The 23,120-nt window shown below is 42.9% G+C and overlaps 1 protein-coding gene across 1 annotated transcript; it reads right to left on the bottom strand.

Annotated features, from left to right (window-relative positions):
- Positions 1–1,172: 1,172 nt before the first annotated feature.
- On the bottom strand, positions 1,173–16,872 carry ARR3 (arrestin 3). Its single transcript, XM_077889881.1, has 16 exons — positions 16,799–16,872; positions 16,503–16,533; positions 16,312–16,372; positions 16,073–16,117; positions 9,754–9,953; positions 9,572–9,631; positions 9,320–9,387; positions 8,521–8,656; positions 8,267–8,351; positions 7,916–7,988; positions 7,402–7,539; positions 5,777–5,860; positions 5,490–5,513; positions 5,249–5,301; positions 4,952–4,961; positions 1,173–4,393 (listed from the first exon to the last, which is right to left on the bottom strand). The coding sequence occupies exons 1-16, from the start codon at positions 16,870–16,872 to the stop codon at positions 4,303–4,305; spliced, it is 1,233 nt and encodes a 410-aa protein (XP_077746007.1). The 3' UTR covers positions 1,173–4,302.
- Between the last annotated feature and the right edge of the window lie 6,248 nt (positions 16,873–23,120).

Below are 23,120 nucleotides of genomic sequence, written 5' to 3' on the forward strand. Positions count from 1 at the left end.
ATAACCTGCCACCGTCTTTATTACCAGTCCATTGTTAGAGATTCCAGACCACATCTTATGCCATTTCCATTGGCATGTTTAAAATACCCCATTCAGGGGGTGTCTGGGTGGCTCAATTGGTTGGGCGTCTGTCTTTGGCTCAGGTCATGATTCCAGGTCCTAGGATTAAATCCCACATCAGGCTCCTTGCTCAGCAGAGAGCATGCTTCTCCCCCCGCCCGCCCCCTTGCCCCTACCCCTGCCCGTTCTCTCTCTCCTAAGTAAATGAAATCTTTTTTTAAAAAAACCCATTCAGAAAAGGAAGTTTTCTAATGAGGTATGAAGTGAAGTGCCCCCATGATGAAAGTCCCAAATTTGCCTTGAAAGAATCTTGGGAAGCTTAAACATGTATTTCCAGGCCCTGCCACTGGAGAGTGATTCTGTTGTTCTCAGGTAGAACCTGGAAATCTGAGTTTTTAAAAAAGTCTTCAAATATGGGAAACAGTTCTAAATAGTATATCTCTTTGAGGAAGTTCTGGCTCTCTATAAATCCCTTTTCAGCTTTACTATGTGCTATTGACAGTAGCAATGTCCTTGTGAATAGAGCTGGAGGTAGAATTTAGCCCTGTGCTGCCTGGGAAATCCCACTCCCATTCTGTGCTTCTATTTGCTGTGCTGTCCCTCAGTGGCCATCTGAAAACCTGGAGGCTGATATACTTGCACAAAGGCATATTGGTTGAGTCTACTGAATGTTGAGGTCCAAGACTCTTCCTGTGGTTAGCAGGTTTTAAAACAGCTGTCTAAGAAGTGTGGTAAACATGGTAAAAAGTCCCAACTAAGTGCCATGGGCCTAGGAGGCAAAAAGCCTGCCCTAAATTGGTTCTCACTTTGAGGTACTTAGAATGGTTCTTTGTCATGACACCAGCATGACACAACTGCATTGTAAAGGTACAGGTATAGCATGGAGAAGATACAAACGATAACAGGCTGAGGCAAAAGGACTGGTCATTTATTGAAGGTGTAGCTAAAAATATGGGGAATGAACTGTATCTGCCTCTGAGGTATCCCAGCTGCTATAGGACTGTATCCCTTTTAGAGTTTTTATCAGTCAGAGAAGGTAAGGTGGGATTCCTGGGCCCTGCAAGAATTTTCCACCCCACGGCAGCGAGATGCAGTCAAGAAAAACAATAGCCTTTTCAGAGGTTCTATTAAAACTTTTATTTTTATATTAAGTATGACCCACACCCATTGTGAGGCTAGAACTCAATGGCCCTGACATAAAGAGCCTCCTGCTCCACCGACTGAGCCAGCCGGGTGCCCCTCAGGGGTTCTGTTTTGCTCCTAAATTCAGAAACTATATGAAAGCTTAGTTAAGTAGCCAGGGATTTAAACCTTAAATCTGAGGGGGGGGATGGATTACTGGCAAGCCCAAAAGCAATAAATTCATCAAATTAGACAAGAGACCAGGTTATCAACAGGAACAGTGGCTTTTGATGCCTGACTCCGTGAAAGGCTCCAGTTGGATTTCAACCACTGAAGTGTGTTATGGTAAGAGGGATGTGACTGGGGTTAAGTCTCAACTACGAAGGGCAGCTTCTTGGAGACACAGAAGAAGAATTCTGATCTGACCTCTTCTTGCCTGAAGGCAAACCAGGAAGCTACTTTGTGCTGAGGTTAGTCCCATTTTCCCTTAAATATCTGTCAGGACTGGCCATCTAACTCATCAAAGGAAGTTTGCCTTCTCTGCTTTACACTCCTTAGCCCAGCAAAGCTAGGATAAAGGATGCTCCTCTTCAGTGGAAATGAATTCTGGATGGAAGGGCAGAAGCCATGTGCTGGGATAGCTGTGTGCATGTGTTAAATGCATGTAAAAGGCTAGATTCAGAGACGATATTGGGCCTTTGTACTGAATGGTAGGGAAATGAACCTTGTACCTGCCCCAAGATAGGACAAGCCAAGGTTATCCAAAAGAGTAAGCAGTGGAGGGTAGCTAGAGACAAGTGCAACAGAAGTATCCTAAAGAGAAATGGATATTACATATTTCACATTGTAACTGGTTTGGGCACTGGTCTCAAACATCACATATGAGGTCTCTGGATTTTTCTTCCCCATCATCTACAGAGACTTGTCTGGACAAATGACAAATGATGTGAGGGACCAGAGAGTGGTAAGTGGTAACTCAAAGTGGATAAAGACAGATCCTTCTGAAGTGTGATGATGCCTCCCCAGGACACCAACCATAGAAGCCTTGAACCCATCATCTTTCTATTCCCTGAAACTGGTAAACTCCTCCCTTATAAACAGCACAAGAGAGCCTTCCCACAGAGATTGACTCTAGGTGTGCCAGAAGTTGTAGTTACTTTTTGTTGTTCAGATCAGTGTTGTTATCCACTAACATGATGATGATATCCTCACTTCTTTGTGCTCCTATATCTACCCACTTACCTATCTCCTTGAAAGCATTGATAATCTACAAAAGAATGTGTTGTAGAGAGTTGAAACATTTAGTAGAGGTTTAGAGAGGATAATGTACCTGCCCTTCCTCTCTGCTAGTCTTACCAACCTATTGTTTCCCTCAATCCCTTTTTCAAATAAAACGACAGAACATCCACTTGTGACATCATAGCCAGCCACTGCAGTAGTTGAATCACATGTAGTAGAAATTTAGGCTGCAAAAGCACTCCCGGCCAGCTGTGTCCCATAGCTGCAGCCTGAACCTGCATAAGAAAATGTTTAGAAAGGAAAGAAACTTGCCTTTTAAAGGTTAGAACTTAAAAGGCAAACCAAAAAGGATCAAAGAAACTGGGTCCCTGAAAAGTGGTTGCTCTGGCCACAAACCAAGTGGCCTAGCATTCCTAGGACAGATCCAATCTCAATATACTGTTTTGATTGAGGAAGACCTTATGTATAGAGCAGCAGATTTAAGGATTCAAAGCCTCCTGGATTTTGTGCTACAGGTGGAGATGAGATGAAGGCAGAGAAAAGAAGCAGGGTTTGGTCATTTGGGGAGGCTTCATATTTTTCTTCCCCTCTTCCACAAATAGTCGAAGATGGTGCTACCCTACCATTAATGCGTAGGCCTAAGGTATTGAGGTATAATGTTAGTGATAAGAGACTAATCATTCACTATTTGGTTCTCCCAAGTACATGGTCTTAGACAGGAAGCCAATTCCAATGAATACCTGCAACCAAGAGTCAGATACTCTGCACCACTCCTCTACTCCCAATACCAGGCAGTCTCAGAACCAGAAGTGGAGAATGGCCCTAGAAAAGGTGGTCCAGGGCTCAACTTCTCAACGCTCACAAAAGATAACTTTGAGAAGAATCCCTAGGTGAGTTGGCCAAGGCGGGGACAAAAATGTACTGTATGATGCCTTGATGGTGGGCTCACCTGGCAGGCAACTAAAGCTGTAGTACTTGAAGCCCATGATGAACCTTATCTTTCCCACCTTGAAGTAGGTAAGTAGGCCAATCATCACCCTGAGGAAATTGATACCACCTCCTCGGCCTCGATACTGTACCTTACACAGCCCTATTGCCAAAGCCCTACCCATGTACCTCCCTTCCCTACTCTGCTACCCCAGGCACAGGAGTTTGGATTTGTGTAGAGAATCTAAGTGGTTTCCTGGAGAAGCCTCTGGCCTTGCCCTGGGCCCCTCTTGTGAGGGTGTACATCGTGGCAGGTGGGTGGTGCTCTCAGGTGGTACTCTGACAAGAGCACACAACTCTTCTCTGTCCATCTGCTGCTCATCACCTTGCACGCTGCCCAGGGCTTGGCACACGGCCATGCCCCCTCAGGTCCTGCCTATAGCAGTGGGTGATCACGGGAGTAGGGTGGTAGGGGTGCTGTGGTGGTAGGGTAGGGGCTGGGATGGCCAGGGCCCAGAGGGAAAGTCGAAAGACCCACGGAGGGCAAGGGGCCTTGCCAGAGGGAAGTCCAGGGTTGTTTAGGGGAAAACCACATGGTAGAGAGTAATCATGGACAGGAGCAGAGGGTGCTGTTCTCCATACTCCATTACCTCTTTTTTTTTTTCTTTTTTTCCATTTTTTTATTGGAGTTCAATTTGCCAACATATAGCATAACACCCAGTGCTCATCCCATCAAGTGCCCCCCTCAGTGCCTGTCACCCAGTCACCCCCACCACCCCTTGTTCATTTCCCAGAGTTAGGAGTCTCTCATGTTCTGTCTCCCTTTCTGATATTTCCCATCCATTACCTCCTGGAGAAGGAAATACCAAAGAGATTGCCAGGCACGTCTGGGACAAGTTGATTTATTAGAGCGTTACAGTGGGGCTCCCAAACAGAGGCACCAAAGGAAGGTGCTCAGCTTCCCTCGTCCCCCTCCTCCTCCAAAGCCTCCTGGCTCTCTCGCCGCTCCTGCCGAGCAAACTCCTCAATGACTATGTCCTCAGAGCTTGCAAAACAGCAAAGGGGAATGGAAGGTTAGGAGCAAGTTTCTGGGCATCGTCCACGCTCACTCCCTTTCTGTGATCCCAGAAAAGTGACCCCTTCTCTGCTTCCCAGCCCGGATCTTCAGCCCCCTCTCGGTTGCTACCCCCATCTCCACCCCGGTCGACCACTCCGGCTTGTTTCCCTTCTCTCCCTCTCCAATCTCCCGAAACATCCGTCCCCGCCACCCCACCCCCACGCGCCACAGAGTGCTGGAGGGGAAATGAGAATGGGGGGTGGGGTGGAGGGGAGGGATCAAAGAACGAAAGACGGAAGGAAGGCGGGGGAGTGAGGGGAAGGAAAAAAATGGAAAGGATGAGGGGGAAGGAGGATTCTGAGAAGAGCAGGGGGTGGAAGACGTATGAAAAGCACTGAACTATGACACGAAGCTAAACCGTATGTTTCTACTGCACAGCATTGAAAGCAACACTCCAGGGAAGCTTTTTAACATTTCCATCGTCATAAAATGGAGGGTGGCAATGGGGAAAGGGGGATGGGGCTTCCGGGCCTCACATTTCCTTACCTAGCAGCCTCTGTAGCAAGCGTGGAGAGAGGGAAAAATGGAAGTGAAGCAGACCGGGGCGCTCAGTTCCAAGAATAAATGTGTTGTTTCTCTTCCCACTCCCTTTTTAACTCTCTCCTCCCCGCCCGCCTGAAAACCTCCCCGCCCCGCCCCACTCGCACCCGCGCCCCCCCCCCCCAAAACCTAGGAATCCAACATTCTCTACCCACACTGATAGTCCTTGATTCATGAGAGCAGAACTGCTTAGTCCCCAACACTCAGGACCACTGTTCCTACCAGTCCCACCTAGTCACTCACCATGTGATGGCTTTGGATGCATCAGGATCAGGGGCAGCTCCACGCCAACATCGCTGCAAGGATTCCAAGGGACAGCTACAGATCTCCCTCCGAGGCCACTCCCTGAACCTCTCTCCCTCAGTTTTCTGGTCCTGGGATGTCCTCACACTTTCATTTGGCACTCTTTTGGTCTCATCATCTCCTCATCCTCCCCATCTTGCCCCAGCCCCCTCTCCCCACTGCTTCCCCTTGCATCTCTTACCTGGCTATCAGGTCACCTAAGATGCTGAGGGTTGAAGGACAGTAAAATTAGCAGCTGGAAATGAAGAGTGGCAACCTAGCTTTACTGGGGGATAAGGGATCATAAGGACAATTCAGTCTCAGAATGGGTTTCTGGGAGGAAAGTTGGCTTGCTCACTGAGCTCACAGGTTTGGGAAACTGATCTGGGAGAAGGGGTGGGGAACAGCTTGTTTGGGTCAGTCCAACCAGGGGGGAAACAAAAGTGGCTCCCCAGCCCCTTCCCAAACTGACCCTGAACCCTCGCTCACCCTCCACCAGACACCATCAGGTTGACTCTCACTTTGTAGGACACCAGGATCCCCAGCAGCTCCTTGTTCATTCCAGGTTGAAGACTGGAGGTGGTAGTATTCATTGTTGTGTGTTTGTTGGGGCCGAGGGTGGGGTGGAGGATTAGGGGAGTAATTCATTCAGTCCCTCAGTCCCTTCCTGTTCACCTTTTCTAGCAGACCTTCCATGCTCTAATCTCTCCTTCTCATTGAAATCACATTTCTGTTTGTAAAATCCAGTTTTACCATGTTACACTCTGCTCAACATCCTACCTCTCTGAATATAATTACTGGGCTTAGCTTTCAGGACCCTTAACAAACTGGCCCCACCCAGTCTCTCTAACCTCTCCTGCCCTACCCCCTAACACCTGGAAAACAACCCTAAGTGGACCTATCCTCTCTCCATGCTCAGAACATGCCATGCAGACTCCCACCTCCTGGCCTTGCCCATGCCATGCTCCCAATCTGGATGCTCTTTCCTTCCTCTGTCGCTATCCAGATCCTACACTGCCTCAAGATCTAGCTCATTCAATCTCTACCAGGAAGCCCTCTCCAGCTTTGCTGGCTTCTTTTAACTTCTATTGAATTTCTAATCTGAACTACTTGTACAAACATTTAACCTTTAGATTGCATCCGCATTCTTCTTTGTTCTCCATCTAGGCCATAAACTGACTGAAGGCAGAGACTGTCTCAAACTTCTTTGTATCCGCTCACATTGCTTAGCATAGGAATGAGCATGTAACAGGTGCTCCATGAAAACTCACTGATTGGAAACTAAAATACAGAAAACTGTATGATATTGGGAAAGTCTCTTCGTGACTCTGGAATACTGATCCTTCATCTATAGAATAATGCTGTCTGGTTGATTCCTAAGGGTCTTTCTAGCAATAACAATCTATAGCTACAACATTGATGAGGCACAGAGAAGGACACTTACCAGATGGTGGCAGATGGCTTTTGGTGGGAGATGCATCTAACACTAGGGCCTCCAAAAGCATGGGGCCAAATGAATGATTTGATAGAAATCTATCAGTTCCTATTCTCTTGTTCTCCTTTTTTTTGGTCTTGCCCCTCCATTTCTCATCTCCTAGCCTTTTCACTCCATTTCTGTCTTTGTTAGAGAGTAGCTACTCTAGAGATCACAGTGTTAGAGCCGGACAACATGCAGTAGAATCCTTTCCACCTCTGCCGCTTACTAGTGATACAGGCTTGGACAAGTTCCTTCATGCCTCTGAGCCTCAGGGTCCCTTAAGTGTAAATTGAAATAAGAATATGTACATATCAAGCCTATATTACTGTGATTCTTATAAAAATTATATATATATATATATATGACCTTTGTGAGCTATGAAAGACACAACACAGGCAATTTTCCTCTCTGCTTTTTCCTTTCTTGCTGCCTGTGACCTAAGCCTGGGTATTGGTCCTATGGCATTATTTAGCTTCCTGTTGGCCCTCAGGCCTGCAGGGATCTCTGAACACTGGCCTAGGGATATTTAGAAAAAATAAGTAGGCTTCATTATAGGTGGTAGCTCAGGACTATGTACATAGCATGCAGAATGGGTTGGAGAGAGAAAATAGAGCTTGGGAGTCACATTTGAGCTTACATGGTGCTCGAGGCCAGATTGGTATCACCATGCTTGAGTTTGCCATCCAGTGCCAGGCCCTGTTTCTGGCAGTTGGCAGCCAGGAGTGGGGTTACTTCAAAGCTCTTAGAGAAGCTGGAGTTAGCAGCTACAGTCTCCCTTTAAAAGGAGAAGAGAAGAACTTAGGCTAGGCTTGCAAATTAAGTGTACTTTCATTCCCATGTCTCTTGCACAATTCCACAAACCTACTGGGATATCCAAGGGTGCTGGCATGTCCCACTCTGGAGAGTGGGAACAATTCACTCTGGTGGGAAATTCATATACCCCTGACCTCTGTCCGCATTTTGATGTCCTCTTATGGGTAGCCTCCCTCCTGTTCTCCTGGGAATCCCTCAGCCCTCACCTTGACCTCCCTCAGTCCTGGGTTCCTACCCTCTTCCTTCTTTTACCAACAGCCTCCTTTGCTTCCAGTCCCCAACCCCTTCCTACCAACCCACCCCTTGGCTTTCTGACCCTAGCCCCAGCACCAGCTCACATGAACTCCTGAATGAAGACGGTCTTGGTGTACTTGTCTAAGGAGTACAGGACAACATCTGTGATCTGGTCAACTGCACAGCCAGGAAAAGCACATGATCATCATCATCCTCAAGCACATGATCAGTCATCATCTTCAAGACCCCGACTCCCTGGCCTCAGATGTGACCTTATATGTGGGTACACTATGCTTGATGCACTTAGATGTGCATGTGGACAAAGACACGTATTTTGATAAGCCTGCATTAGAGTGAAAGTCTGGATTAATGCAGACTGGGTAAGTGGAGCTGAGTTTTAGAAAAGGAGCCGTGGATTAGAGACCAGGTGCAGGGGGATAGGAAAAGGAGCTCACCTGAAATCTTGATTTTCTTGATGACCTTGTTGGTGCAGTTGTTGATAGAAACATTGACAGCGATGGGTTTGCCATGGTAGTGAACCTGAAGCAGGAAGAGAGGCTTATCATGAAGGTGGAGGGAGAACACCCAGATCAAGACCTAGAATTCCTGTTTCCTTAGCACGGTTGTTGCCCTGGCTTCCATCCCGGTCTACCGAAGTAGGAAATCAGAGTGGTTCCAGGGTAGGGGTCCGGAAGTGTGGGTCACAAACCTCTCTGTCCATTGAGGCCTGGAGCTGTAGGGGCTGAGCTGACAGAAGGAAGCGGCGGGTAGTCTGGGCACAGGGGCCAGGGCCTGGCTCTGGGATTGCAAACTGTACTTTTCGAACCACCAGCCGCACCGAGTCTCTGAGTAGAGGAGTAGAGGCCAAGAGGTTAGCCTGAATATCTCCTTTGGGAACCACAGACCTTTTCCATGCCACCCCCAGGGGCCAGTCCTTGCTTGGGGTGGGGGGTGGGTGGCGGTGGGATAAAGCCTCTCCCCTAGGCCCTCAATGTAGGGCCAGCAAACTATGGCCCACTGGCCAAATCTGGCTCGCTGCCTGTTTTTGTATGGCCCACAAGCTGAGAAGGGTTACTATATTTTTAAATGGTTGAAAAAAAGTCAGCAATAATATTTCATGACATGTGGAAATTATATAAAATTCAAATTTTAGTGTCTATAAATAAAGTTGTATTGGAAGAGAGCCTGCTCATTCATTTACATACTATCCATGGCTGCTTTCGCACTACAATGGCAGAGTTGAGTAGTTGCAACAGAAACTATAGGGCTCATAAATATTTATTTTATATTTTATAGGGCCTAAATATTTATTTTTTGGCCCTTTACAGAAAAGTTTGCTGACTGTCATTGAGCAAGGAAGAGAAGTCAGAGGGGAATCAGAGTTGGACATCTGAGACAGTGGCGATGGTGCTATGGAGGTTAGAAGTAGGGCTGTTTCTCTCCTGAGATCAAGATCTGTTTTTTAACACTGTCCAGAGGCAGGGATTTTGGAGAGGACCAGAGACTACCTCTTGGAAATTTTCTCCTCCAGGTTTTCAGCACAGAAACTCTTCACTTCAAAGTCAATCCCACAAGCCTGCAAGGGGGCGGGGGCAAAGAGAACTCATCTCCAACACTGCCTATTCTTTCCTCTTGGGTCTATAAGGAAATGCCTGACCCCATCCCTTAGCTGTCCACTTCTCCAGTCTTGTTCCTTTGTCCCTCTGTCCCTCCTCCTAGAACTGACTGTTTATCCCTTTTTCTCAGAACCCAGAACTTACCTTTCCTGCATCTTCAGGACCTGGTTGCAATGTCACCGAACAGGGCAGGTTAACAACCATCTGGGGGATCAGAAAGAAGTCAGCAAACAGAAGAAATAGGGACCCCCTTCTTTTGTTGAGCCTCTTTGGCTTCCTGACTTAATCTTCCCTGGCAACCTCGCCGAGGACATGGGGGTCAGTACCTGCAGGGTAAAGGGGTAGGCATTGTCTCCCAGCTTTTGCAGCAGTCGCTCCTGTAGGACCGTGAGGGGCCCTTGGGGGCTGGTGGGCTCTGGTGGGAACACTTGCAGCACCTGTACGTACAGATCTTTGCGGAACGTCAGACCAATCACATCCAAGTCATCATGGCCATAGCGAAAGGCACATGTCAACATGACAAACACTGCAGGCAAAGGAGGAAGAGAGTGACCCATCATGCCTGAGGCAGAAAGGAAGTTCTTAAATGGCTCATAGGAAGACATGGAGAGACTATGTAATATGAGTGAAACCATATGGCCATGAAGAAAAAGATTAATATATTAGACTACAGTAAAATTTAAAACTTCTTTACATGAAGAGTCTTTATAGGGGATCCCTGGGTGGCTCAGCGGTTTAGCGCCTGCCTTTGGCCCAGGGTGCCATCCTGGAGTCCCGGGATCGAGTCCCGCGTCAGGCTCCCTGCATAGAGCCTGCTTCTCCCTCTGCCTGTGTCTCTGCCTCTCTCTCTCTCTCTCTCATAAATAAATAAATAAATAAATAAAATATTGAAAAAAAAGAGTCTTTATAAACAATGAAACAAGCAAAAGCCTGCATATATTTGCAACATATTTGGCAAACAAAAGTTTAGCATTCCTAACCTGAAACTAATGTAACATTGTGTGTCAACTCTACTTCAACAAAAAAGTTTTAACATTTGTGATATATAAAGAACTCCCACGAATCAATAATCTAAAAATCCCAATATAAAAGTGTGCAAAGAATATGGAGAGGTTCTACACAGAAACACAACGTAGAATGGCAAGATTTGAAAATATACTGGGGTGCCTGGGTGGCTCAGTCGGTTGTGTCCAACTCCTGGATTTGGCTCAGGTCGTGATCTCAGGGTTGTGTGATCAAGCTCCGTGTTGGACTCTGCATTTGGTGTGGAGTCTGCTTGAGATTCTCTTTAACTCTCCCTCTGCCCCTCCCCACCGCACGCTCTCTCTAAAATAAACAATGAATCTTAAAACTATACATGAAAACTTGTCCAGTCTCATTTGTAATCAGACAAATGCAAATTAAAGCCACAATGAGATAACATTTCACACACATCAGCTTGTCAAAAAAAATTTTTTTTTAAGATTTTATTTATTTATTCATGAGAGACAGAAAGAAAGAGAGAGGCAGAGACATAGGTAGAGGCAGAAGCAGGCTCCCTGAAAGGAACCTGATATGGAACTCGATTCCCATACCCCAGATCACACCCTGAGCCAAAGGCAGATGCTCAACTGCTGAGTCACCCAGGTGCCCCTGAACTATTATTTTTAAAATATTTTATTTTCTTGGGGATCCCTTGGTGGCTCAGCGGTTTGCCGCCTGCCTTCAGCCCAGGGTGTGATCCTGGAGTCCCAGGATCGAGTCTCACGTTGGGCTCCCTGCATGGAGCCTGCTTCTCCCTCTGCCTGTGTCTCTGCCTCTCTCTCTCTCACTCTCTCTCTCTCTGTGTCTTATGAATAAATAAATAATATCTTTTTAAAATATTTTATTTTCTTAAGTAATTTTTACATCTAATGCAGAGCTTGAACTCACCACCACAAGATGAAGAGTGGCATGCTCTACCAACTGAGTCAGCTAGGTACCCCTCCTCTGAAGTATTATCTCCACTTTATAGGTGGAGAAAATGAGCTCAGAGCTATTAAGGGATGGCCCAGAGTTTCAACCCAGGCCTGTGTGACTCCAAAGCCCAGAGTTGCGTGTGCACAACCTACGTCATAGGAGTTCATGCGAGGAGTTGATGTATAAGAAATCCCTTTGAAAACTGTAATTATAGATGTGAATGATGATGATAATCATGGGAATATTGGCAGAAATGGGATAGTTATAATTGAACCCATACTTATGCAGCTGGTACCTAAGATTAGGGGCAAATAGAAAGCCACTTCAGTGGACTAGTGGAATGTGGGATGGGGTACAGAGGGTTACCTGCTGTCCAAGGACAGAGTGATAGAGATTGAGGGAAGGAAAGAGGTAGAACAGGGATGGGGAATCTTACTTCTACCAGGAGCCCTGACCCACAGAAAAGCACATGCTAGTAGAAAGCAACTTATTGTAGTATTTTTAAGAGATCAAAATATCAGACAGATGATCTGCTTTTAAAATTAAGAACAAGAAAAGTGAATCTATATTCAAAAGATACAATGAAAACTGAAAGTAATGATAATGGTAGTGTTTATAAGGACTGGGGCAATGGGCGGCCTCATATATGGCAGGAGGGAGAGTCAATTGGTACAACTATTTTGGAGGGCAGTTTGGCAATAGAAAGCTTTAAAAATGTGTGAATGCCCTTTGGACTTTCATTTCTTCTCTAGCCATTTACTCTTAAGAAATAATTGGACAAATATGAAAGATATATATATGTGTGTGTGTACATACACAAGTATGTACTTTACAGAGTTGTTTATAACAGCAAAAAATGTCTGATTGAAGATTGACTAAATTATGGTTCCCCATGCAGTATACTACTAAGCAACTGAGAAATTTATAGGTTTCTCTATATGAACATAGATGAAAAAGATTAGAAAATATTATTTATGATATTGCATTTTAAGTAAAAATATAGCTATTTCACACAGAAAATGTGAATAAATATAAACTAAAATATTATTGGTGATTATCTTTGAGTGATAGGGTAGGATTGTAGTTTCTTTTCTCCTTCACCTGTACTTTCTAATTTTTCTATAATGGAGACAAGCTTCACAATTTTCAAAAGATGTGACAAATAAATTCCCCTTGGTTTTCAATTACGGCCCATTTAAGAGGGAGAAAAGAGAGAGAAAGAAAAGGAAAAGGAAAGAAGGAAAAATAAAGGAGAAGACAAAAAAGGTGAGAAAGAGAGGAAAAGAGGTAGCTACAAGGAAACATGAGGAGGGAGGAAATGAAAGAGATGAGGAATAACACAGAATATCAGCATGGGTGAGGCAGAGGGATATGTAGTAGCCCCTGAGGTGAGGGTGGTAAGCAGGTGGATTGTTTTTGGCATATCCCCCTGTTTGCAAGTGGGTAGGGCATCATCTCCCCCGCCTCCAAACTTTCTGGTTCTTTAGCAATTTAGGATCATCCTTTTTGCATGCTAGAAAACAGTTCATTTTCAATTTTAAAAATTCAATGTCTATTATAAAGTTATTAATTTAAATTTGTGGCAGGAAAGAATATCCACTGGAAAAAGGACAGTCTCTTCAATAAATGGTGCTGGGAAAATTGGACATCCACATGCAGAAGAATGAAACTGAACCATTCTCTTACACCACACACAAAGATAAACTAAAAATGGATGAAAGATCTCAATGTAAGACAAGAATCCATCAAAATCCTAGAGGACAACACAGGCAACACCCTTTTTGAACTTGAACACAGTAACTTCTTGCAAGATACATCCATGAAGGCAAGAGAAACAAAAGCAAAAATGAACTATTGGGACTTTATCAAGATAGAAGCTTCTGCACAGCAAAACAATCAGTCAACAAAAGTAAAAGACAACCTACACAATGGGAGAAGATATTTGCAAATGACAAATCAGATAAAGGGCTAGTATCCAAGATCTATAAAGAACTTATGAAACTCAACACCCAAGAAACAAACAATCCAATCATGAAATGGGCAAAAGACATAAACAGAAATTTCACCAAAGGAGACATACACATGGCCAACAAGCACATGAAAAAATGTTCCACATCACTGGCCATCAGGGAAATAGAAATCCAAACCACAACGAGATACCACCTCACACCAGTGAGAATGGTGAACATTAACAAGACAGGAAACCACAAATGTTGGAGAGGATGTGGAGAAAGGGGAACCCTCTTGCACTGTTGGTGGGAATGTGAGCTGGTACAGCCACTCTGGAAAACTGTGTGGAGGTTCCTCAAAGAGTTAAAAATAGACCTGCCCTACGACCCAGCAATTGCACTGTTGGGGATTTACCCCAAAGATACAGATGCAGTGAAACACCGGGACACCTGCACCCCAATGTTCATAGCAGTAATGTCCACAATAGCCAAACTGTGGAAGGAGCCTCGATATCCATCAACAGATGAATGGATAAAGAAGATGTGATATGTATATGTATTCCATTGTATATATATATATATATATATATATATATATATATATATATGTATGTACATATATATGTCCATTATTATATATATATACAATGGAATATTACTCAGCCATTAGAAAGGACGAATACCCACCATTTTCTTCGACATGGATGGAACTGGAAGGTATTATGCTGAGTGAAGTAAGTCAGTTGAAGAAGGACAATCATATGGTTTCACTCATATGGGGAATATAAAAAATAGTGAAAGGGATTATAGGGGAAACAAGAGAAAATGTGTGGGAAATATCAGAGAGGGTGACAAAACATGAGAGACTCCTAATTCGGGGAAACGAACAAGGGGTACTGGAAAGGGAGGTGGGCGGGGGGATGGGGTGACTGGGTGATGAGCACTGAGGGGGGCACCTGATGGGATGAGCACTGGGTATTATACTATATGTTGGCAAATCGAACTCCAATAAAAAAATACAAAAAAGACCAAAAAAATTTAAATTTGTGTCTGTTATACAAATAATACATAGTAATTGTATGAAAATCAGAAAATACAAACAAAAAATGATTCAAAACTCTGTCATCATACTTTGTGTTGCAGAAACTACTGCTGTTCATATCGCTTGCAATTGCTTCTCAGCTTTGTGTCTATAATTAAACATCAGGCTACCTTAGATATTTGTGACATTGCCTATTTGAAAGTGGACTTTTTGAGATTGTTGTAGATTTACAAGCAGTTGTAAGAAATAATACAGAGAGATCCCATATAGTTTTTTGTTAAACAGTATATCTTTCACAGGACCACGTATACTGCCCTACAATTGGCCTTTATCACTCAGTAGTATAGTATGAGCATATTTTACATCAATAAATGAAACTTGATAGAAAAAAATATTAGAAAATATGCAAACAAAATTATCTTCATAAAAGTAGCAAAACATGTAAAATAGCTAAGGAACAAACTTAAGAAATATATACAACTTAAACGAATAATAAAAAAATTCTTTTAGGAACATAAGAAAGATTTGAGTAAAAGGGAAAACACATATTCTAGATCAACATGCATTTTTTTATGCTAAATATTTCTTTCTGTAGGTTATTCTGAAGATTTTGTAGGAATGTGAGAAAATGATTTAGGTTTTTTTGTTTTTGTTTTTTTAGAAATACAGAGTAATTGAGAATCTCAAGTTGGTTAATTTAGTGGGTATTCCACAGAATTCCTCTGATATTTAAAACTGGCTGGATGGCTTATCCACACTGTTTAGTCAGAAAAAATAAGGTTACTTTTATCTCACAGTATCTAAAGGTTATATTTGAACTCATATTCATCAATTTATTCTGAGCCTTTTTCAAGTCAAACCCAACTTTCAAACTTATTGAATCACAAACTAAAAGAAATTTATTAAAGCAGTGCAAAAATATTTCAATGTAATCTTGATCTATGGTGCTGTGGCCGGAGTAATGTCTCTTGTTGTTACTTGCTGGTGCTATGGTTTTCTTTGTTTCTTTACTTGGGATTTCCCACACACACACCCAGAAAAGACGGGGTTTCCCTACACAGAAGAGGTAGAAAGATATATACCAGAGGTTGCAAAATGTCAGTCTAAGGGTCACATCCAGACTAATGAAAAATGTAAATTTTTTGATCTATCTAGACCTTTAAAAATCTTTTAGTTGGTTGCCAACATTTGAAAATCATGAAATTTTCGTGAAAATATGGATTTCTGGAATACTGCATCTTTCCATAGCCAGTCTAAGCCCACATTCAGTTCAGCAACAAAGTAGAGTACCATGAAAAATAATAAAGAAAATCAGAAAGCTTAGAAAAAATCTATTTGAATTCCAGCACACATATACATTTTGTATACTTTTGAAAAATAAAATTTTATTTATGTTTTAGAAATAAACCTATTTTGAATATTATTTGGGGGAAGAGGTACCATAATCTTTTCAGAATTTAGGCCTCTGAAGGTCTTATTCTGAGCTTCATTTCCAGTTCCTATCCAACAACCAGAAAATTTGGCCACACTAGGCTAAAATTCCCATTTATTAACTCCCACCAGACAAGGCATTCACAGTTCTCACCACGTTTTGGTTTTCTTCTACCCCTCTGGTCCATTCGTTTAGTCTATTCATTTAAGTTACTTGTCTGGCGTGTGTGACATTTCAGTTTGGGATCCCTGGCACATACAAAGGCCAAGAGAATTTTTACTTACTCTTTCGACCCTTCAAGTAATCGGGGTCAACCAGGACTACACCATCTGTGTAGAGAGCGAGAGACGGTACCATGGTCAGGAAAAATCCTTAGACTATGAAACAGAAATCCATCCCTGAAATAGTTCCTCCCATTTTCCCCTTGAATTGGCCTCCTCTTCTGTATGTTCCTTTCTTGGCTTTTAGTTGCTGGCTCCCATTCCCTTCTCCCCAGGTTCTTTCCCTTTTTAGACTCACTGACCAATGGGATCCACCATGTCCACATGGTCCACGAAGTCCCGTTTCCCCAGGTAGATGGCAAGCTGTTGTGGAACAACCTTGCGTGTTATTATCATAATCATCTTTGAATGGCTTCCCCTGAATCCTCAAGGCAAACCCTTGAGACCTCTCCCTTTGCCCTTTCATTTGCCTGGCTAGGCCAGGTTCTCTCACCTTCCCATTGGAGCAGGTCTTCTTATACACTCTATAAAGAGAAAATCAGAAAGAAAATAGGGAGGGTCATTGTGAAAGAAGGGAAGAGGAGAAGAAGGAAGTGGAGAAGAAAAGGAAGTATTCTTAGGATTAGGAGAAGAGGCTCAAGGAGCATGAAATGGTGCAAAGGTGGAGGTAATTGGGATAGAGTTCAAGTTACAAGTTGAGAAGTTGGAAACTCCTCTACCACAAAGCAGGTACTTGGGTTTGGATAGGGGACAAGTCACAGATTCAGAGAATTAGGAGTTCTTACTTACCTTGAGATGTGAGCCATGAAGTTGATGTTGAGCCTTTTCTGAGAAGAGGGAAAGAAGGAGGAAGGCTCAGTCATTTGGTCCCAATTCTTTCTCCAGGATACAATCCAGACATACCTAGTGTGGTGTAACCTTTCCTTGTTGAATAGATACCTCACTACCATTCAAGTGCCTTATATTCTCCCTCCTGCCAAGGTTACTTATTCAGTCACACTCTCACCCATCCCAGACAGGGGAAAAAAACCCTATTTTTACAAATTGTTGACTAACCACTCTGTCTATTCTCTAGAAATGGCATGGCTTCCTGGAATAGCTGGGACACTCTTGACCACCTTCACAGAGAAGGAATTTGTCTCACAGCAGGCTGGAGAGAGCCCTCCATCAAGACAATTTGAGGAAAATTTGACTGGATGAGGCTGAACACCACCTGGCACACAGTAGGTGTCAAGACATGTTTGTTAGATACGCAAATAAATGAATGAAGAAAAAATGGATTCTGTCTGCTTTTGTCCTACAATAGATTCTGAACCTGAGTTCATCTCACGGTGGCTTTAACTCTCAGTTAAGAGAGGAGAAAAGTGTGGGAGAGAAGGGGTTGGAGCCCTCATGCTCTTGGTTGTTGGTGGCAGAAACCTCTAGAAAGCCTTCCTTGAATCTATTCATCACTCTCTTCACCTTCCCCCAATTTTCTCCTTCTTATCCTTATCTGTGTCCCCAGGTGAAAGGCCTTGGAGTAGGGATCCTTAGAGAGAGGGAGATGTCTGTCTAGTGCTTCTCTTTGTTATATATCATGTCTGGCCTGAGGGTGAGCTCCAGGGAGCCTCCAGAGGTCTGTCACAGGGTCTCTCAGGCCAAGTGCCTGCTGGCTGTGTCATGAAAGATGCCCTCAGATGCTCCTTAATATATTCATGGGGATGCTAAAGGCAAGGGTATATGGGACCTGGTATGGGTTAGAAATAGAGGACTTCGGACTATTACCTGGGGAGAGAGATGAAGCTCACATCCGTCTCCAGCTCTGGTTGCTATGCTTACCTCTCCAGCCTTTTATACTTGAGGTCCTTTGAATATTTAGATTGGTGGGGGTCAGAGAAGAAGAGTAGAGTTGGGGGGCATAAAACACTGTTTTATAAATAGTTCAGGTGCCAAGAGTTTAGAAAGCAGATTAAAGGCTAAAAGATTAGTGGCTAAAGATTAGCAGGTTCTTGCTGCTGGGACAGGATAGAGGTAGAGAGTTGAATCTGATAGTGTTAAAGTTAGGGGAGCTTGAGAAGGGGAACTACAGGGTTTTGGCCTTAAGACTAGAATCTAAGGGGAGTCGACATTAAAGGAAAAGCATGGTGACGGATAGAAGGAGGAGGCCTTGTGATTCTGAAAGGAGAGCCTTGTGTCATACACTAGTGTTTCTATATCTCTTGATCAGCTATTACAGGCCACACAAAAGCTAAGAGTATGGGAAAAAGTCCCCCACCACGTGGGACTTGGGGCTCTTGAAACCTACTGTTTAGATCCCTGATTATCCCAGCTTATGTGCACAGCAGGAGTCAATCTTCTGTAAGTGTGGGTGGTGACTGAGGAGGGGAGGCTGAGTGTATTGGGCTGTGTGTGTATATGTCTGTGAGCCTTGAACATTTCTTGATGCAGAGGAAAGTAACAGAGGATCCTTGGCCCAGGGGCAGGTTCCCCTGGAGAATGTTGCATGTGGGGGGAATAAGCAATTGACATATCACTCCCACCTAGAGTAAACCTTCCCACCCAGTTTTTAACTCTCCCCAATCCCTGAAACTAAGTCTGTGCTATAGGCTCTAAGCAGCTTCACTTGCCTCGTATGACCACTCATGGAATTAGAGATATTTCTGTCCTACAGCTGCCAGGACCCCCACAGTGGCAGCAACAAAAATAACCTTCCTCTCTTGGCTGTCCTTCTCATAGTACCCAGGTCCAGGCTTCGTGGACATAGAGAATGTAGAAACAGAACCTCCAAACTCTGGGAATACAGGACCCTACCCCACGTCCAAATCCTCATAGAGCTGGCTGGTCTTTAGTATCTATCCATAGTATCCAGAGATGCCAGCCCTCAACCTGCCACAGCAGGGTGTCCATTCCTCAGTGGATGGCTGTGGCTCTGGCTTAGAGGGCTGGGCCTTTTCTACTTCCTGCTCCCTATTGTGACTGCTGGGCAACTGCCCTGTATTCCTTTTGTACAGCAAACTATGTTAGCCTTTGCCATTCCTTGCCAATATATACCCCCGTGAACTTGTCTTTGAGTTGCTATTACTCTGCCCTTCTCAAGGATTTTCAGAGAGAGGTAGAAGTCCAGACTGCAGAAACCACAGTGGGACTGAAACTAATGCTGGACATGCAGTAAAGAGTTATGCACTTGCCAAAGTTAGTGTCTGTGGGGAAGGCAAAACTTCAGAATGAATGTATTTTTGGACTAGCCTTCAGCCCATTTTTATCTTCAGACCCACACTTGAAGCATATCCCCTTTCAGTTCAGATCCTTTCAGCAGGAAAAAAAAATGATCTGGTAGGTCTTGAATTCATTACTATGATTGAACCTAAATCATTCTCTCTATTCCAGAAGTATGTGCCTTTCTTGGCTGAGGTATAATTTACAAAATAGCAAAATGCACAAATCTTAATTGCACAGCTTGGTAAATTTTTATCTACTGTGGTAGGCTATTAATGTGGTAGGTCCATTATTTAATGGACCCCAAACATATAGGGTCCTAGTCTCTAGAACCTATGAATATTTCTTTATATGGCAAAAAGGACTTTGCAGAAATGATTAAATTAAGGATCTTGAGATTTGGGATTATTATGTATCATCTGAATGGGCCCTAAATGTAACCACTAGTCTCTTTATAAATAAGAGGGAAACAGAGGGAGAAGGAAGGAAATTTGACTATGGAAACAAGGCAATACGAGAACTGAAGCAAGATGCGATGTCACTGGCTTTGAAGATTGAGGAATGAAGCTCTGGATACTGGAAAGGACAAGGGCATGGATTTGCCTCCCCCTCATAGTCTCTTATGGTCACAAGGTGGCTGTTGCAATTCAGGTGTAGCCTGACTGACACCCTAATTTTGGTGCAATGAAACTGATTTTGGACTTCTGACCTCCAGAACTATAAGAGAATAAGTGCTGTTTTAAACCACCAAGTCTGGGGTAATTGTTTTACAGCAGCAATACAAAACTAATATACCTGTGTATACACACATGTAACCACTACCTAAATCAAGATATAACACATCTCCATCTTTCTCCAAAATTTCCTTGTGTCCCTTCCCAGTTTGTAGTTACCAAAGAGAATTATAACAAGATAATAATAAATAAAAATAAATAAATAATAAATACAAGAGTATTTGCATTTTCTAGTGATTTTTTTTTCCTGGACTGCAAGGTGGCTTTAATACTGGAAAATCAATGTGATACACCACATTCATACAAGAAAGGATAAGAACCATATGATTCTTTCAATAGATGCAGAAAAAGCATTTGACAAAGCACAACATCCATTCATGCTAAAAGCCCTCAACACAGTTGAGTTAGAGGGGACATATCTCAAAATAATAAAGGCCATATATAAAAACCCACAGCTAATATAATCCTCAATGGAGAAAAACAGAGCTTTTCCTCTATGGCCAGGAACAAGACAGAAATGTCCACTCTCACCACTGTTACTTAATATAGTACTGAAAGTCCTAGCCACAGCAATCAGACAACACACACACACACACACACACACACACACACACACACACAAATAAAAGGCATTCAAATAGGCAAGGAAGAAGTCAAACTTTCATTGTTTGCAGATGACATGAAATGCTATATAGAAAACCCGAAAGACTCCACTAAAAAATTGCTAGAACTGATACACAAAATCAGTCAAGTTTCAGAATACAAAATCAATGTACAGAAATCGGTTGCATCATTTATCCATGATGAAGCAACAGAAAGAGAAATCCAGGAATCAATCCCATATATAATTGCACCCGTTTAAAACAGTAGGGGATCTGGGAATAATCCTAACAAAAGAGGTAAAAGATCTATACTCTGAGAACTATAAAACATTGATGAAAGAAATTGAAGAGGACACAAAGGAATGGAAAAACATTCCATGCTCATGGATTGGAAGAACAAATATTGTTAAAATGTCTATACTACACAAAGGAATCTACACATTTCATGCAATTCCTATCGAAATACCACCAGCATTTTTCACAGAGCTAGAACAAACAATCCTAAATTTTGTATGGAACCACAAAAGACCCTGAATAGCCAAAGCAATCGTGAAAAAGAAAAGCAAAATGGGAGGCATCACAATCCCAGACTTCAAGTTATATTACAAAGCTGTAGTAATCAGGACAGGATGGTACTGGCACAAAAACAGTCACATAGGTCAATGGAACAGAATAGAAAACCCAGAAGTGAATCCACAACTATATGGTCAACTAATCTTTGACAAAGTAGGAAAGAATATCCAGTGGGCAAAAGACAGTTTCTTCAACAAATGGTGTTGAGGAAACTAGACAGCAACATGCAAAAGAATGAAGCTGGACCACCAAACACAAAAATAAATTCAAAATGGATGAAAGACCTAAATGTGAGACCTGAAACCATAAAAATCCTAGAGAATACAGGCAGCAGCCTCTTTGACATCGGCTGTAGCAACATCTTACTAGGTATGTCTCCTGAGGCAAGAGAAACAAAAGCAAAAATAAACTATTGGAACTACATCAGAACAAAAGACTTCTGTACAGTGAAGGAAACAATCAACAAAAGTAAAAGGCAACTTATGGAATAGGAGAAGATATTTGCAAATGACATATCTGATAAGGACTAGTAACCAAAATATATAAAGAACTTACCAAACTCAACACTCAAAAATCAATTAATTTAGTTAAAAATGGACAGAAGACATGAATAGACATTTTTCCAAAGAAGATGTATAGATGGCCAACAGACACATGAAAAGATGCTCAACAATACTCATCATCAGAGAAATACAATTCCATACTACAATTAGATCACTTCACACCAGTCAGAACGGCTAGAATTAACAACACAGGAAACAACAGGTACTGGCAAGGATGTGGAGAAAGGGGAGCCCTCTTTTACTGTTGGTGGGAATGCAAACTGATATAGCTACTTTGGAAAAAAGTATGGAGATTCTCAGAAAATGAAAAATAGAACCACCCTATGATCCAGCAATTGAACTACTAGGTATTTACCCAAAGGATACAAAAATACTGATTTGAAGGGATAAATGAACCCCAATGTTTATAGCAGCATTATGAATAATAGCCAACTTATGGAAAGAGCCCAAATGTACACCAACTGATAAATGGATAAATAAGTGGTGGCACATGGAATATTACTCAGTCACAGAGAAAAATGAAATCTTGTCATTTGCCACAATATGGATTGAGCTAGAGAATATTATGCTAAGTGGAGTAAGTCAGTCAGAGAAAGACAAATACCATTATTTCACTCATATGTGGAATTTAAGAAACACAGCAAACATAGAAGGGGAAAAGAGAGGCACTAAGAAACAGACTCTTAACCATAGAGAACAAACTGATGGTTACCAGATGGGAGGTGGGGGGAGGGGAATGGGTTATATAGGTGATGGGTGTGATGAAGACTGGCTGTTGTTTGTGTTGAATCTCTATATTGTACATCTGAAACTAACATTACACTGTATGTTAACTAACTGGAATTTAAATAAAACCCTTGTAAAAAAAAGAGTATTTGCATTTTCTGAGGTGGCAAGACAGCAAAGGAATGCATCCCTAATTATGGAGTTTCTGGCCTCTATGATATATTGAATGGAGAGGTACTTTCAGGTCCTTACCCACCTCACTTGCACATCCCAGTGATTTTTCCCAGCCACGGCTTTCAGTTAGGAAGTGATGATCAGAACTTTAAGTGAGGAAAGGATGGATTATTCAGTAAGAGGATTCAGCAGACAGAATTGTTTGTCAACTCAACAGCCACCTCCTTCTTCCTTCTTATGGGCAGAATCTTCATTTCCTGAGCGGACCGTGGCCGTTTCATCCCTCTTGCCAGTGATTGGTTCAGTTATAGGTATGATGAGATTCAGGCCACTGAGATGTGAAAGGAAGTGTACTAGCGAGAAATTTGGGAAAGGCTTCCTGAGTAATAACAGTACACCCACAGGAAGAGAGGCCTTCCTCTCCTACCATTGAATATTGTCCTGTTTGGATGCAATGCTTGAAGTGCCCCAACCACATCTTGTGACCATGAGAGTTGCTAAACAAACATGCTGCGGGGTGCAGATCGGAAAGATGGAGTCAGGA

The sequence above is a fragment of the Canis aureus genome, chromosome X (assembly GCF_053574225.1).
Source record: "Canis aureus isolate CA01 chromosome X, VMU_Caureus_v.1.0, whole genome shotgun sequence".
Lineage (NCBI taxonomy): Eukaryota > Metazoa > Chordata > Mammalia > Carnivora > Canidae > Canis > Canis aureus.

Bases quoted from the DNA above. Each gene is read 5' to 3' on its own strand.
- ARR3 (XM_077889881.1), bottom strand. From the start codon at position 16,872: ATGACTGAGCCTTCCTCCTTCTTTCCCTCTTCTCAGAAAAGGCTCAAC. The intron at 16,118-16,311 runs GTCAGTGAGTCT...CTCTCTACACAG, and splicing joins GGACATGGTGGATCCCATTG to ATGGTGTAGTCCTGGTTGAC. The intron at 8,352-8,520 runs GTTTGTGACCCA...TTCCTGCTTCAG, and splicing joins AGGCCTCAATGGACAGAGAG to GTTCACTACCATGGCAAACC.